Source organism: Populus trichocarpa, chromosome 9 (genome assembly GCF_000002775.5).
Source record: "Populus trichocarpa isolate Nisqually-1 chromosome 9, P.trichocarpa_v4.1, whole genome shotgun sequence".
NCBI classification, from domain to species: domain Eukaryota; kingdom Viridiplantae; phylum Streptophyta; class Magnoliopsida; order Malpighiales; family Salicaceae; genus Populus; species Populus trichocarpa.
The window spans coordinates 9,802,726-9,814,954 of NC_037293.2; the positions used below are offsets into that span (position 1 = coordinate 9,802,726).

General features: G+C 35.9%; 2 protein-coding genes across 4 annotated transcripts; one reads left to right on the forward strand and one right to left on the reverse strand.

Moving 5' to 3' along the window:
- The first annotated feature begins 377 nt into the window (after nucleotides 1–377).
- Nucleotides 378–7,614, forward strand: LOC7456375 (phenylalanine--tRNA ligase alpha subunit, cytoplasmic). The gene is made up of 18 exons (XM_024609062.2): nucleotides 378–641; nucleotides 821–946; nucleotides 1,047–1,136; nucleotides 1,522–1,578; nucleotides 1,865–1,920; nucleotides 2,038–2,130; nucleotides 3,227–3,317; nucleotides 4,391–4,428; nucleotides 4,515–4,553; nucleotides 5,020–5,096; nucleotides 5,176–5,260; nucleotides 5,345–5,441; nucleotides 5,925–6,033; nucleotides 6,371–6,442; nucleotides 6,827–6,893; nucleotides 6,972–7,097; nucleotides 7,227–7,281; nucleotides 7,368–7,614. Exons 1-18 carry the CDS (start codon nucleotides 495–497, stop codon nucleotides 7,419–7,421), a joined length of 1,479 nt encoding a protein of 492 aa, XP_024464830.1. The 5' UTR covers nucleotides 378–494; the 3' UTR covers nucleotides 7,422–7,614.
- Nucleotides 7,615–8,749: 1,135 nt separating this feature from the next.
- Nucleotides 8,750–12,158, reverse strand: LOC7456374 (transcription termination factor MTERF2, chloroplastic). Of its 3 annotated transcripts, XM_002313010.4 has the most exons (6): nucleotides 11,292–12,151; nucleotides 10,602–11,010; nucleotides 10,200–10,415; nucleotides 9,866–9,973; nucleotides 9,398–9,672; nucleotides 8,750–9,151 (listed from the first exon to the last, which is right to left on the reverse strand). In XM_002313010.4, the coding sequence occupies exons 1-6, from the start codon at nucleotides 11,984–11,986 to the stop codon at nucleotides 8,833–8,835; spliced, it is 2,022 nt and encodes a 673-aa protein (XP_002313046.4). In that variant the 5' UTR covers nucleotides 11,987–12,151; the 3' UTR covers nucleotides 8,750–8,832. The 3 variants fall into 3 exon arrangements, with proteins under 3 accessions (XP_002313046.4, XP_052311661.1, XP_052311662.1); XM_052455701.1 differs by lacking the exon at nucleotides 8,750–9,151 and having other exon boundaries at nucleotides 9,394–9,672; XM_052455702.1 differs by lacking the exon at nucleotides 8,750–9,151 and having other exon boundaries at nucleotides 9,544–9,672; nucleotides 9,787–9,973; nucleotides 11,292–12,158.
- Nucleotides 12,159–12,229: the final 71 nt, after the last annotated feature.

Here is a 12,229-nt window from a genome sequence, read left to right on the forward strand (position 1 = left end):
CCACTCTTCAAATAAAAAAAATATTAGATAATTTTTTATGAAAAATATATTTTTAACTTGAATTATTATTATTATCATACATTATTTATAAAAAAATAACCTCTAAATTATTACTCAAAGTAAAAGACCATCTTTCATTTGTCATTCATGACAATCCATGCCGAACCTCCTCTACATAGATACATCTCGTTTTCAGTTTTTCTGTCAAAATTAATTGAATTAATGAAAAAGAAGGAGTAAGAACCCATCAGCGGGTCTCGGAAAAAATCCATCATCAAGGCCCAAAACCAAAACTTACGAAGCCCGATCTCCTTACCATAGCATATCGGCTCTAGGACCTTACTGGTTCCTCCACCTAATAAACTAAATAAAAAAAGAGCAAAAAAACAAAACAAAACGAGGAGGAAATGGAATGCGTGGTGGTGGGTTAATAAAAATTTCCAAGCCCCCCTAAAACCCACATCGCAACAGAAAAATTGAAGCAAATAGCGATAATGGCAGAGGAAGCGATTTTAGGTTACTTACAGAACCACGAAGGAATCTCCGATTCCGGCCAGTTCGCTACTGATCATGGACTCGACCACAGCGACGTCGTTAATGTCATCAAAAGCCTCCATGGCTTCCGCTACGTCGATGCTCAGGTTCCTAAAATTATTTAAAAAAAAAAAAAAATCATGCCCTAACTGTAGACTAGAGAAAGTGAAGATTAATGTGATTTTGAAGGATTTAGATATGACTATAATAAAGAGGATCAGTGTGGTTATGAATGTTAATAGTGATGGATTAGTTGATTAATCAGGGATTCGATGATGTTGTGTAGGATATTAAGAGAGAGACAGATGTGCTTACCGAAGAGGGTGAAAAATATGCTGAACAAGGATCACCTGAAGTTCAGCTTTTCTTGGCTGTACCAGCGGAGGGTAGCATATTGAAAGAAGAATTGCAGGTTGTCGTAATTGATTGCTCCTACATTTTTTTTTTCTGTCTATGCCTTTTGTTTTTCAGTGTTATATTTGAATTTTGGCTGCTGGATTTTCTTAATGCAGAAACTGGTGGATCCTGCAGTTTTCAAAATAGGATGTTCTCAGGCTGCAAAAAATAAATGGGTTCAAATGGGAAATCAAATATCTAGGAAGGTAACGGGAATTTCTTTTTCTTAACATGAAATTCGTCTTAATGGTCCTTGTGATTAGTCCGATAATGTTTTTTTTGGGTATTATTAAGCATTGTGTTTTTATTAAGGAAAATATTTTGCTGGTAAAAGTAAAATTAAGCTTAGACGAATAAATAACTAAGAATATCTTCCCTTGCTCTCAAGTCAAAACACGCTATCTTATTTCAAATCTCAACATGATACCTCTTCATTCTTTCAGAATTCCATGTCTACACCCAAATATCCCAAATATCATGAACTGGGTTTTATCTTTTCAAAAGAAGAAACCTAGTACCCACCTTGTGACTTTTGTTCAGTCTTGCATATTGTTCTGGTGTAATTATAGTTCTTTTTCATCTATGTCATAGGTTCAACATGTGGAAGACAGAATAAAGGATCTTCTTTTACAGATACGAGATGGACAGGTGCATTATTGTATTTAATGTTTTTTTTTCATATGCTTTTTGAGGGCATCAAATTAAACAGTAGGTGAGATTGGCATTGTTTTCTTGGGCATGGTTTCTGGTTAAGAAGAGGTCCTCTCTTAAGGGTTGCGGGGAGGGCCTTATTTCATCCCTGTATGGACAGTTTATGTCCGCTCTTTCATGTTTAATTTTTAAGCTGCTCGTTATTCATGTTTACTAAATCCAATTTGCATGATTTTATCTCGATTGTGTCCCTTGATTTACTTATGTTATTTGTTGTGATTAGGAAATTGACACAGGTGATAAGAAGTCTCTCAAAGCTAGAAAGCTTATTGCTGTGCAGTAATGATCCTTTTCTTTCGCTTTTTGTGTTGTCTATTATGGTTCTCATATTGTCTGTAGTACAAGGTTGGTTTCATTAGTGGTATTGGTATTCACAACTTGTGACTTGTGCTCTAGAACCTGGAAGGGCTACTCGGTGAGAAAAGGTCCTGATTATGCTCCAATAAGAAGGAGAACTGCAACTGATTTGACTCGTGAATATCTACAGGGGTATGCTCTTATATGCAGATACCGTGTTCATTTTCAATCTGAATTGTTAGCTGCTATTTGAATAATTTTCTCATCAAGCTAAAGCATGCCTGTGTTTGGTGGAGCTTTTTTTACACCAATAGTTGTTCTCAACTATGAAGCATGGGGCATGTTAATGAACAATTTGGGGTCAATGATGAAGGCAGAATGGAAAGGTGCAGATAGACTGCTATGATTGCAAGCACATGATAAAAATGCATGCCATTTAGAGAAAGCACTTATGCTATGGGGTATGCATGGGAACATCGTAATGATTAAGCATGCTTTAACTAATTTCCAGACCTCTTAAGTGCGTTAATGAAATTTTTCTGGATGCCACCTAGATCTTTTCATTTCTTTCTGCAGCATGCAACTTCATACAATTTCTTTATATAATTGACGCGAACAAAAAAAGAGAGAGAATAAGACCTATGCATTTTATTTAAATTCTAGAGTGCAGGGGTACTTAGTAATTTCTACGTTTGCTGGAAAATCTGGAAATCGTCCCGGACTAGGCTTTATTTCTGTTTAGTATTTTATTTTACTGGTCGTTCTTAGGTTTTCTTATTCTAAATAGAAATTGTGATTTTGGAGCACTGAGGTTTAGGAATCCATGTCCTTATTGGATTTGGACTGCTAAAACTCTGTAGTCTTTCAATATTTTAATTGAAGTTTAGGAATAAAATTCCAGCAATTTGCTTTTTATAGCATGATTCAATCTCCCTTAGGTGTGACTCCTAAGAACCCTAGGTGTGAATCTTAGGTTTTTCTATCCTCAAGGTGTAAATCCTAGAAACCCTATTAGTGTGACTTTAGTAGTTTCTACAATTCTTAGTAGAAATCCTCATCAATAAATACCAAACAGACATAAACAGCCTCTAAAGTCAGACCCAGAACAGCCTCCCGAAGTTATCCTGCATCAATAATGTAAACAATTACATGTACTTGGGTGTATTGGGCATAGTAATGATAACATATTGGGGCAGTGTTGAGTTGACTGTTCACCTGGTTTTGCATATTCATTGCATTTAATTGCTCCATTTACTTTATATTGTTGACAAATTTATCTAATGTTTAGGGGTGATTGGAGGAATATAGAGTTCAAAGAGTATAACTTCAGTGCCAAAGGTCCACCACCTGAAGGTGGCCATCTTCACCCACTCAACAAGGCAAGAATAACATTATTCTTTTTTAACCTATTTTCTCTTTTTTTATATATTTTAAATGAATCTTATACTCTTAATTTCCATACAAGTTATAGGGGCAGCCAATTGTAGAATGGGCCAAAAAGTCTCTTAATACAATCATTTTCATTGTGCTGAAATTTGACCTATAATTTTCAAACAACCATCTTATACTCTTAATTGCTATACAGTATAAAAGGGCAGCCAATTGTAGAATGGGTTGCTATTTTTAGACACCAAAAAGCTCTTAGCACAATCACATTCAGTGTTCTGAAATGCTGAAATTTGACCTTTAATTTTCAAACAACTATTTGGATTGTCACCGCATTGACAAATGTCATCATTTCACCGAAAAAGATTGTGTAAAGAGGCTTATTGGTGTGAATTGCAACACGGTGTTCTCAAGGATTTCTTTTAGAGAGTAATTTGATTGGTGAATTGATACTGACAACAGTTTGTCCTGTAAATAAAGGCCGGGCTGAGTTTCTAGACTGATTGAGACTGCCATTTTCATCATCTTGTCATTTTAAGTTGAAACATTACCATCATAAACAGCATTTCTTGCTCATAAGTTTATTTTTACCAGGCTAGAAGTTTGGGTGGGTGTGCTTTGGTTTCAGCATTGTTCATAAGTCTAATGCTGAAATATTCTCATAACTGGGTTAAACCTTCTCATGTTTCAGATCTAAAGTTTTATATCTGAGTCAACTGTTGACACGTGGGTTCACATCTGTTAATTTTTTACTGTCAAATAAAGGGTTTTATTGGATGCTGTTTGTTGCTCATACTGATCCAGGCAATCAGATTTTCAAAAGGCATTGGGACTGAATTTCAGTTGAAGGAATAATGTATCAATCATATGTATACATTCATTGAACTGGAAAAATATGTGATGGTTCTATTATTGTTGGAATTTAGCTTTCTTGGTGGTATTTCAGTTTCATTTAGAACTGATTGATGCTATAGAGTTTATTTTTCCCTAAACACATGATAAAAGTTTTGCTACATTGTTGCAAATTCTCACCCAAGCATTGCCTTTTGTTTTCTTTCTATTTTAGGTGAAAGAGCGACTGAAGGACATTTTTCGTCTAATGAAGTAAGACCTGCTCTGTCTTCTGATTTTACTGTCAGTGATCTTTTTTTAGTTTGACATTTGTGTATTGGTCTTCTATTTGGCTGCAGCTTTGAGGAAATGCCTACAAATAGATATGTAGAGAGCAGGTAGCTGTTTCTGCTCATTCTTTATAAACAGCATGATTCCATTTTATCAATTGTTGATTCTTTAGCACTCGAAGCTTTACCTCATCAAAATAAATCTAACTATGCAGTTCACAAAATGATAACTTGTCTTCTTACACATGTTTGAACATATTTTTTATTATTTTTTCATTTTCTGGGTTTATTGCTAAATTTTCTTATTCATGATTCTCATATTATTCCATACCAAAGAAAGTTGATTCTGTAATGATGTAGTTAGGGGAAAATGGTTTCATTTAGAAGAAGGTAATTTAGCTGAAAAATGAGATGGTGAGTTCATAACTTGTTTGTTCTTCTTCTATGGGTCTTTTAAGCTAAAAAAATATGGTTTCCTGAATTTTCTCTTGTATTTTTCTTTCATGCAATACAGTAATTATTATTATAGTGATATTTTTTTAACATTCCGATGCATTACCATTTCAACCTGCAGCTTCTGGAATTTTGATGCACTGTTCCAGCCACAACAACATCCTGCCCGTGATTCGCATGATACCTTCTTTCTTAAAGGTATGTTTGACTTGATTTCTTATTTGTTACTCGGTTATAATTGGTAAGATTCTGATATCCATGGCATATAAATCTGTAGCTCCTGAAACAACAAAGCAACTGCCTGAAGATTATGTTGAGCTGGTGAAACGTGTGCATGAGTCTGGTGGCTATGGGTCAAGGGGGTACAATGTTATCTTTTAACCTTTTTTTCACTGTCACATGAGTCTTATTCTCACAACTATGAAATACCTGTACTCCGCTGTCAGATATGGATATGATTGGAAAAGAGAAGAAGCAAACAAAAACCTTTTGCGAACTCATACGACTGCAATTTCTTCTCGGATGCTTTATGCGGTAGCACAGGTATTAATGCATTCTAAGTTTCTCATTATGTATCCATCTTCTTGACTTTGTGGAATGGTTTTCAAAATATTATTTTGTGCTCATGCATGTGTTATTATGGTCTGCTTTCTTTCTTTTATGCTCTGATCTAGTTTACCTCTCTACATTGATTTATGCAAACACAATTCTCGAGGGAGCCAAACTGGTGTCATAAAAAATATTTGACACTGATTTTATGAAGGCAAACACAGAAGTTTCAATCTCGGTGTCTTGCCTCTTGTATTTCTTTACCACTTCTTTTCTCTTAAGATCGAATATAGCAGCTTACAAAAATGAGTGTGCCATGATCTACATCTAAGATAAACATGCTATCGATCTGAAGTATTCTCAACTAATATGTTCTGGGTTTATTATAATATTGGGATATTTTGTTATGTGAAATTAGCCATCTTTTTAACTTAAATGTAGTCCGTATTTTGTTACTTATTAAGTTTTTCTTGATAGCTTGCAAAACAGCAATCGTTTACCCCCAAAAGGTACTTCTCCATAGATCGAGTTTTCAGAAATGAAGCAGTAGATCGAACTCATCTAGCAGAATTCCACCAGATAGAAGGTACGTTGTGCCAATTCACTATACAACGGAGCCTTTTTTCTTGCTGTTCTTTAGCATTTTTTATGCCTGCTCATATCATACTTGTCTGTTATGAAGTGCTAAAACAATACTAATTTGGATTTTGGTGTTGATACATTGATCCCATTTTTGGACAAGTGCATGGTTTGTGATTCGGATGGTGTACTGCTGGTCATGTTACAAATGTTGAGCTATAGAATATTGTCAAGTGTGGACACTGACGACTTGGATGCTGACTTTCAACTGCTTGATTAATGTCATGTTATTGGGATTTTTGTCAATCACTTAACAGTTTAAAAAATCCTGCCTTTGGTTTCAGGTCTGGTGTGTGATCGAGGGCTTACTCTAGGTCACTTGATTGGAGTGTTGCAGGACTTCTTTTCACGTTTAGGTAATTAAATGAAGTGTCGTTAAGGAATTTTCTTTAACACTCTTCTTTCCTTCAAATATGCATAAAAAGAATTAAAGTTTGGTTGTCCCGTGTAAAATTTTATTGGTTACCTAGCGTGATGCCAAGTGACTTGGGATCGAAATCCTGCTCATACTAGGAAGGAAGCAGTTGGAGGTTTGATGGGATCCCAATGAATCATCACCATATATATAAGTGGATAGATAGATTGATCTTGGTATGAGTGCCCAGTACTTGGATGCTATGTGTTTGCATTGTTAATTTGAAAGAACAAGGCTGTTTATACTACTCATAGTATACAATTGATGCTGGAGGAGAATGGTTATCACCATCAGAAAAAATTCTAAATGCACATTTTGTTCTCAGGCATGGACAAGCTGAAATTCAAGCCTGCATATAATCCATATACTGAGCCTAGCATGGAGATTTTCAGGTACAAAATCATGAATTCCTGTTATGCATGTACTGCTTGTAAAGTAATTGGAAATTTGATGTATCCTATATATTTCAGTTATCACGAAGGCCTTGGGAAATGGGTGGAGATTGGTAATTCTGGCATGTTTAGACCTGAAATGTTGCGTCCTATGGGATTCTCAGAAGATGTTAATGTTATTGCATGGGGCCTTTCGCTTGAAAGGTGAGAATTTTTATCCTCGCTTTTGAGAAATAAAAGAATAAACTTCCTGTTCATTCTCATCTTTGAGAAATAATAGATATCATGAATCACTTAAATATATTCATATTAATCTTCCAATGGTTTGAACAGACCAACCATGATATTATACGGGATCGATAATATCAGGGAGCTTTTTGGACACAAGGTACTGCCTTATGCCCCTGCTATTTAAAACATCATGCTATCATATAACAATTTGACGTCCAAGCATTCATTATTGTTGCCTTGCAGGTGGATCTTGCCCTCGTCAAGAGAAACCCTCTCTGCCTTATTGGGATTCAGTAGATTATGAAATGCTTCTGTCTTTCCTGTGTTGTATCTTAAGTTTTTCACTGACGACGGCTGAGGCTGTATTCATTTGGCATCGCCAATTACGGGCTAGTCTTCAATTGTTTTGTACTCTTTATCAGAAATAGCAGCAATAAATTCTGCGTTTTGAACCTATCCCGCTGTGCTAGCGTGGTAGTAAACTTTCCCAGATTGGTCTCTCTTTTATAAGCTTGTTTTCCCATCGATAACGAGCCCAGCCATTTCAAATAGCTTGTCTCTCTTTTATTGGGCGTGGAATTCAAATAGACAGTCATTCATGGGGTAAGATCTTTGAAGGGTTGCGGCAGAGATTGGATGATGGATCAGAGGTTTAAGCACCTTATCGTCCATTACAAGAGTGCCGTGTGATCATCCAAAACGACCGTTTGTTAAATGGGGAGGTTCTAAATGATAGCCAAAACAAGTGATACTGTATTTCGGTTCTAAATGGAAGCCAACTTGGTTCTTCTGAGATTCGCACCTGTACTATTTGTAATCATACCACAAGGAGCATTTTTAATAGCCAGTTTGTTTCGTGTTGTTGTTTTTTATTTTTTTAAAATTTATTTTAGATATCAATATATCAAAATAATTTAAAAATATTAAAAAATATTAATTTGAAGAAAAAAAATTTAGTTTTTTTATTAAATATTTTTAAAACATAAAAACAAATGAAAAGAAACTCAGCAGACACAGGCAACCCATTTAACTCATTTAATAATGGATAAATATGAATATAATTAGTAAATCTTAACGAATTTTATACACAGATGAAATACATAATCCAAAAATTGAATAATATTACAACTCCTGTCTTTTTTTTGAGGTAGCTGCATCCAATAATAGACCTCGTGTAACATTAGAAAAGAAAGTGAAGTTTTCTCGCATGCTCATTTTAGTCCCTAATATATTTTTAAAATTTATTTAGTTCCTATATTTTATCTTCTTATTACAAATAAGTAATTAGTTGAAAGTTTTTGGTTTTCATACTTTTATGTAAATACATTCACTCCCTCAATGAAAAACGTTTTTACAATCAAATCCCTGTGTCCCATTCATTTAACTGGATACAGGTAAACTTGGTCAAACATTTATTATGGATAGGATACGGATTAAATGGGGATGAGTACCATTTTAAAAAATAAATAGGTCATAAATGATAATAGGAAAAGCATTACTCCTAGCCCTACCCATTTAGACGTCCCTAGCTGAAACAACTTTTTAAGCTTCGTGTTGAAATTATGAACAATTTTGGTGATTCAATTTATTTGGAACTGTTGTAGATTGTGGGACTTTCCAAAGGATTTCACAGAAACACAGCGCTGAGACACACATGTATATACACATCAGGGTACAAATGGGGTATGCATGCAATGAGCAACTGAAGTTAATTTAAGTCTTCAGAATCCCCACTTCCAAGAGAATTGAAATTAAACCGTGTTTTTGGAGAACTGGAAACGATAATCTCAGTTTCAGGAAACTGAACATCTGTCTCCTCTTCTGAAGAGTCGGCATCAGATGCTTGAGAATTATCACCCATCAAACCAGATTCAAATTTTCGACGCCTTTCCACAGCAGCCTCAACCTTCTTCTGAAATTCTTCGTCTGTGGAAGCTAGCATGTACCGCAGTTTAAAATTAATTCGATTCTCTACCAGAACCTTGTGCCTTGGAATTATTCGGTCATCGAGAGAATAGCTGAAGAACCTGAAGATTGCATAACTAGCCATCAGCACCAAAGGCGCACAGGAAGAGGAATGAAATAAAGGACCAGCAAATTTTTATTCAGCGAAAAAGTTTTCTAGATAATCCATCCAGTTACTCATACGTAAAGGGCACTGCAGCAATAACTTGGACTAGTCTTTGTAGAGTTGAGAGCCTCTACTGAGTAGTTGATCTTGACTTACAACATGCCTCTAAATGAAACTAGTTAGTTTTGGTAGAGGTATTTACCTTGGAAACTCAATGAGATCCTGCAAAGGCCGCACCATAGTTCGCCTCAAGTACTTGTACTTCGGACGGAGGAGATCTATATTGTACCGCAGTAGCATGGGAAAATCAGCAATCATCTCACCCAACTGTCGATGGCGTATGCCAAGTGAGAGGAGGTATTTCAGATTGATCTCAAGCTTATTCACTATGCTGCATCCCAAGAGCTCAGGTCCCAAAGCTATAGCCTTCGCGATATTTCTCTCACTAACTCCGGCTTTTGTCATCAAGAATATGACCTGCATGTTACTCCAACTTTCAGTAAAATAAAGTCCAGCTTTACTTGCATTGAAAAGTGAGATGATAACTAGACAAAAAGAAATGGAGATACATTTGTACAATGAAAAACAGACCATCTCTTTAAGGGGAAAAGGGTGGGGTTCTTAAATAATGATATACTTCACGCAGGATATGATAAGAAATAGAACAAACCACTGGCCGGATTTTCTTGTAAAGGCTGTATGTTAACAACGGAGGAAACTTTACAAGCATGTTGCCGATAGCATCATCTCTAATGCCTATATCCTGAAAAAATCGTACCTTCACAATGAACAGCAAATCATGTCAATTCATTAGAAACAGCAGCAGCAAGACTAGCATAATTTCATTAACATCTCACTTCATGTTCAAAAGTTTATCTTTCAGGCAATCCAGAAACAATTACTACACATTAGCACGAGGAGAAAAATGAGATTAGCAGGATGAAATCCGAATCAAAGGAACTCAACTGGAATAAATGAGCATGAAAGAATGGGTAGTTGTATACCTTAGGCACTATCGTTTGCTCCAAATCAACACAGAAAACCATTGGTTTAATGACAAGCATTCTCTTCATACCATCACGTGAAATTCCAAGGTAGTATAAATACTTAACAAGAGGCTTCCATCTTTCTTCAATGGAACAACCCATCAACTGTGGCTTAAATGCTAGTAATCTCCCAACATCTTCATTGCTGAGGCCAAACTCCTTCAGATAATTAACCTGAATGAACAACATCATCCACTATATCATAATATTTATTGCTAGAAGGATTTTTCAAAAAATACATCATTGAGGCAGTGCTTGTTGCATCTCAATAGTTAACTCATTGGCAATCAAGTTGAGCTGTTTCAAGAAGCGAGATCCTAAAATCCTGCAATATTATAAATTGCATAATAATTCAGTTACCTTTTGGTTCATCTCTTCCAAGGTAAAGTATCCAAGTACCCTGGGATAATCAAAGACCATTGTGCCGAAATCCTTCTCATTCATGCCCATATCCAAGAAGAACCCCACTCGAGTTTTCACTTCTTCCATGCTACAACACAACAATTGAGGACATCGACTCATTACATAACCCATCCAATCCATTCTCACTCCATTGCTCTCTAAATACCAAACAATTTCATCCAATTCTTCAATAGATCGTTCCAAAATATTTTCTCCTGCCTTTGTGAGCACCGAACCAAGAAATTCCCCCTTCACATGAATTGATTTCAACCACTCAGTAACACGTCTAATGGAATCAACATTTCCTCTTGACATGTAAATAAGCTTAGCAATCCTAGGATATGACACTGCATTGTGTTTCAACCACCTATATAATTCAGCAATCACAATTAACACATTTAAAACCACATTGAACAAAGACCACAAATTTATAAAAATGAACTAGGAAAATTATCCAAGCACAAAGTGAGATGCAACCTACTGAAATCCACGATAATGAAGTGAAAAGAATTTAATAAAAAAGTAAACTTTCTCATAAACCGACAGATAAAAACCAAGTAATTCACAAAAACAACTAATCAAACACATAGTAACCAACTCTAAACTCAATAAAACCAATGCTTCACAACCATTGAAATCTCAATATACCTTATCAGTGGTACGACATTCAACTCCTCAATAACCCTTCTAGCTCTGTCATTAAAACTCAAAAACTCAAATTCATCCATTCTCTTCATTGCAGCAGCCTTAATCATGACAAAATCAACAAAATCATCCAATCTATTAACCAAATTCGTCGAATACGTAATCCCAAACTTCCCTTTCTTCCTCATTGCTTGTTTGAAAATCTCAGCTGTCACCTTCCTACGTATCTCAATAGCTTTCACCACCATTTCTTCGTCAAAATCATCATCGTTTTCACTGTTATATTCATCTTCACTTTGGTTTCTGAATAGGGTTTGCAAGGGAGAGTCTAAAGATTCTGCTTTTGTTTGAAAAACTGAACCTGGGAATCGTGGGATTCTTTTTTTAGTTACGAGAGTTAGTTCTTGAAGTTTAACTCTCTCTTCTGGTGTAATTACATCCTGTGAAGTTTCAATCTTGTTTTGGGTCTGATTTGGTGATTTTAGGTGATGGATGAGGAGAGAGGTGGATTTGGAGTTATGGGTCCTGAGGATCGGTTTGTCATTGGTCGTTATCGTTGTGGTGGTGACATGGTTTTGAGGGGTTTGGTCGGGGTGGTGGTGGTGGTGGGAAGAGGAGAGCTGGAGAATGGTGGTAGAATTGCGGTTTCTGTGGTGGTAGAAGTGGAGGGGATGGTGATGATGTGGACAAGAGAGCATGTTTTCGGGTGTTGAATTGGAGTGTGTAATGGATAGGGTGGCAAAAATATAATGAAAATTTGGCTAGTTTTTTCTCAAGTATTAATAAAGCGAAATATCTAACACAAACGGTCCCTTGGTTTAGTGGTCAGGGCATTGAATCCAGCAACCCGAATTCAGATCTCGGCAGGACCTTTTTTTGAACTTTGTCTTCCGAGTTTTCTAAGGTGGCGCCTTGAGACTGTATTAACAGTAATGGTGATT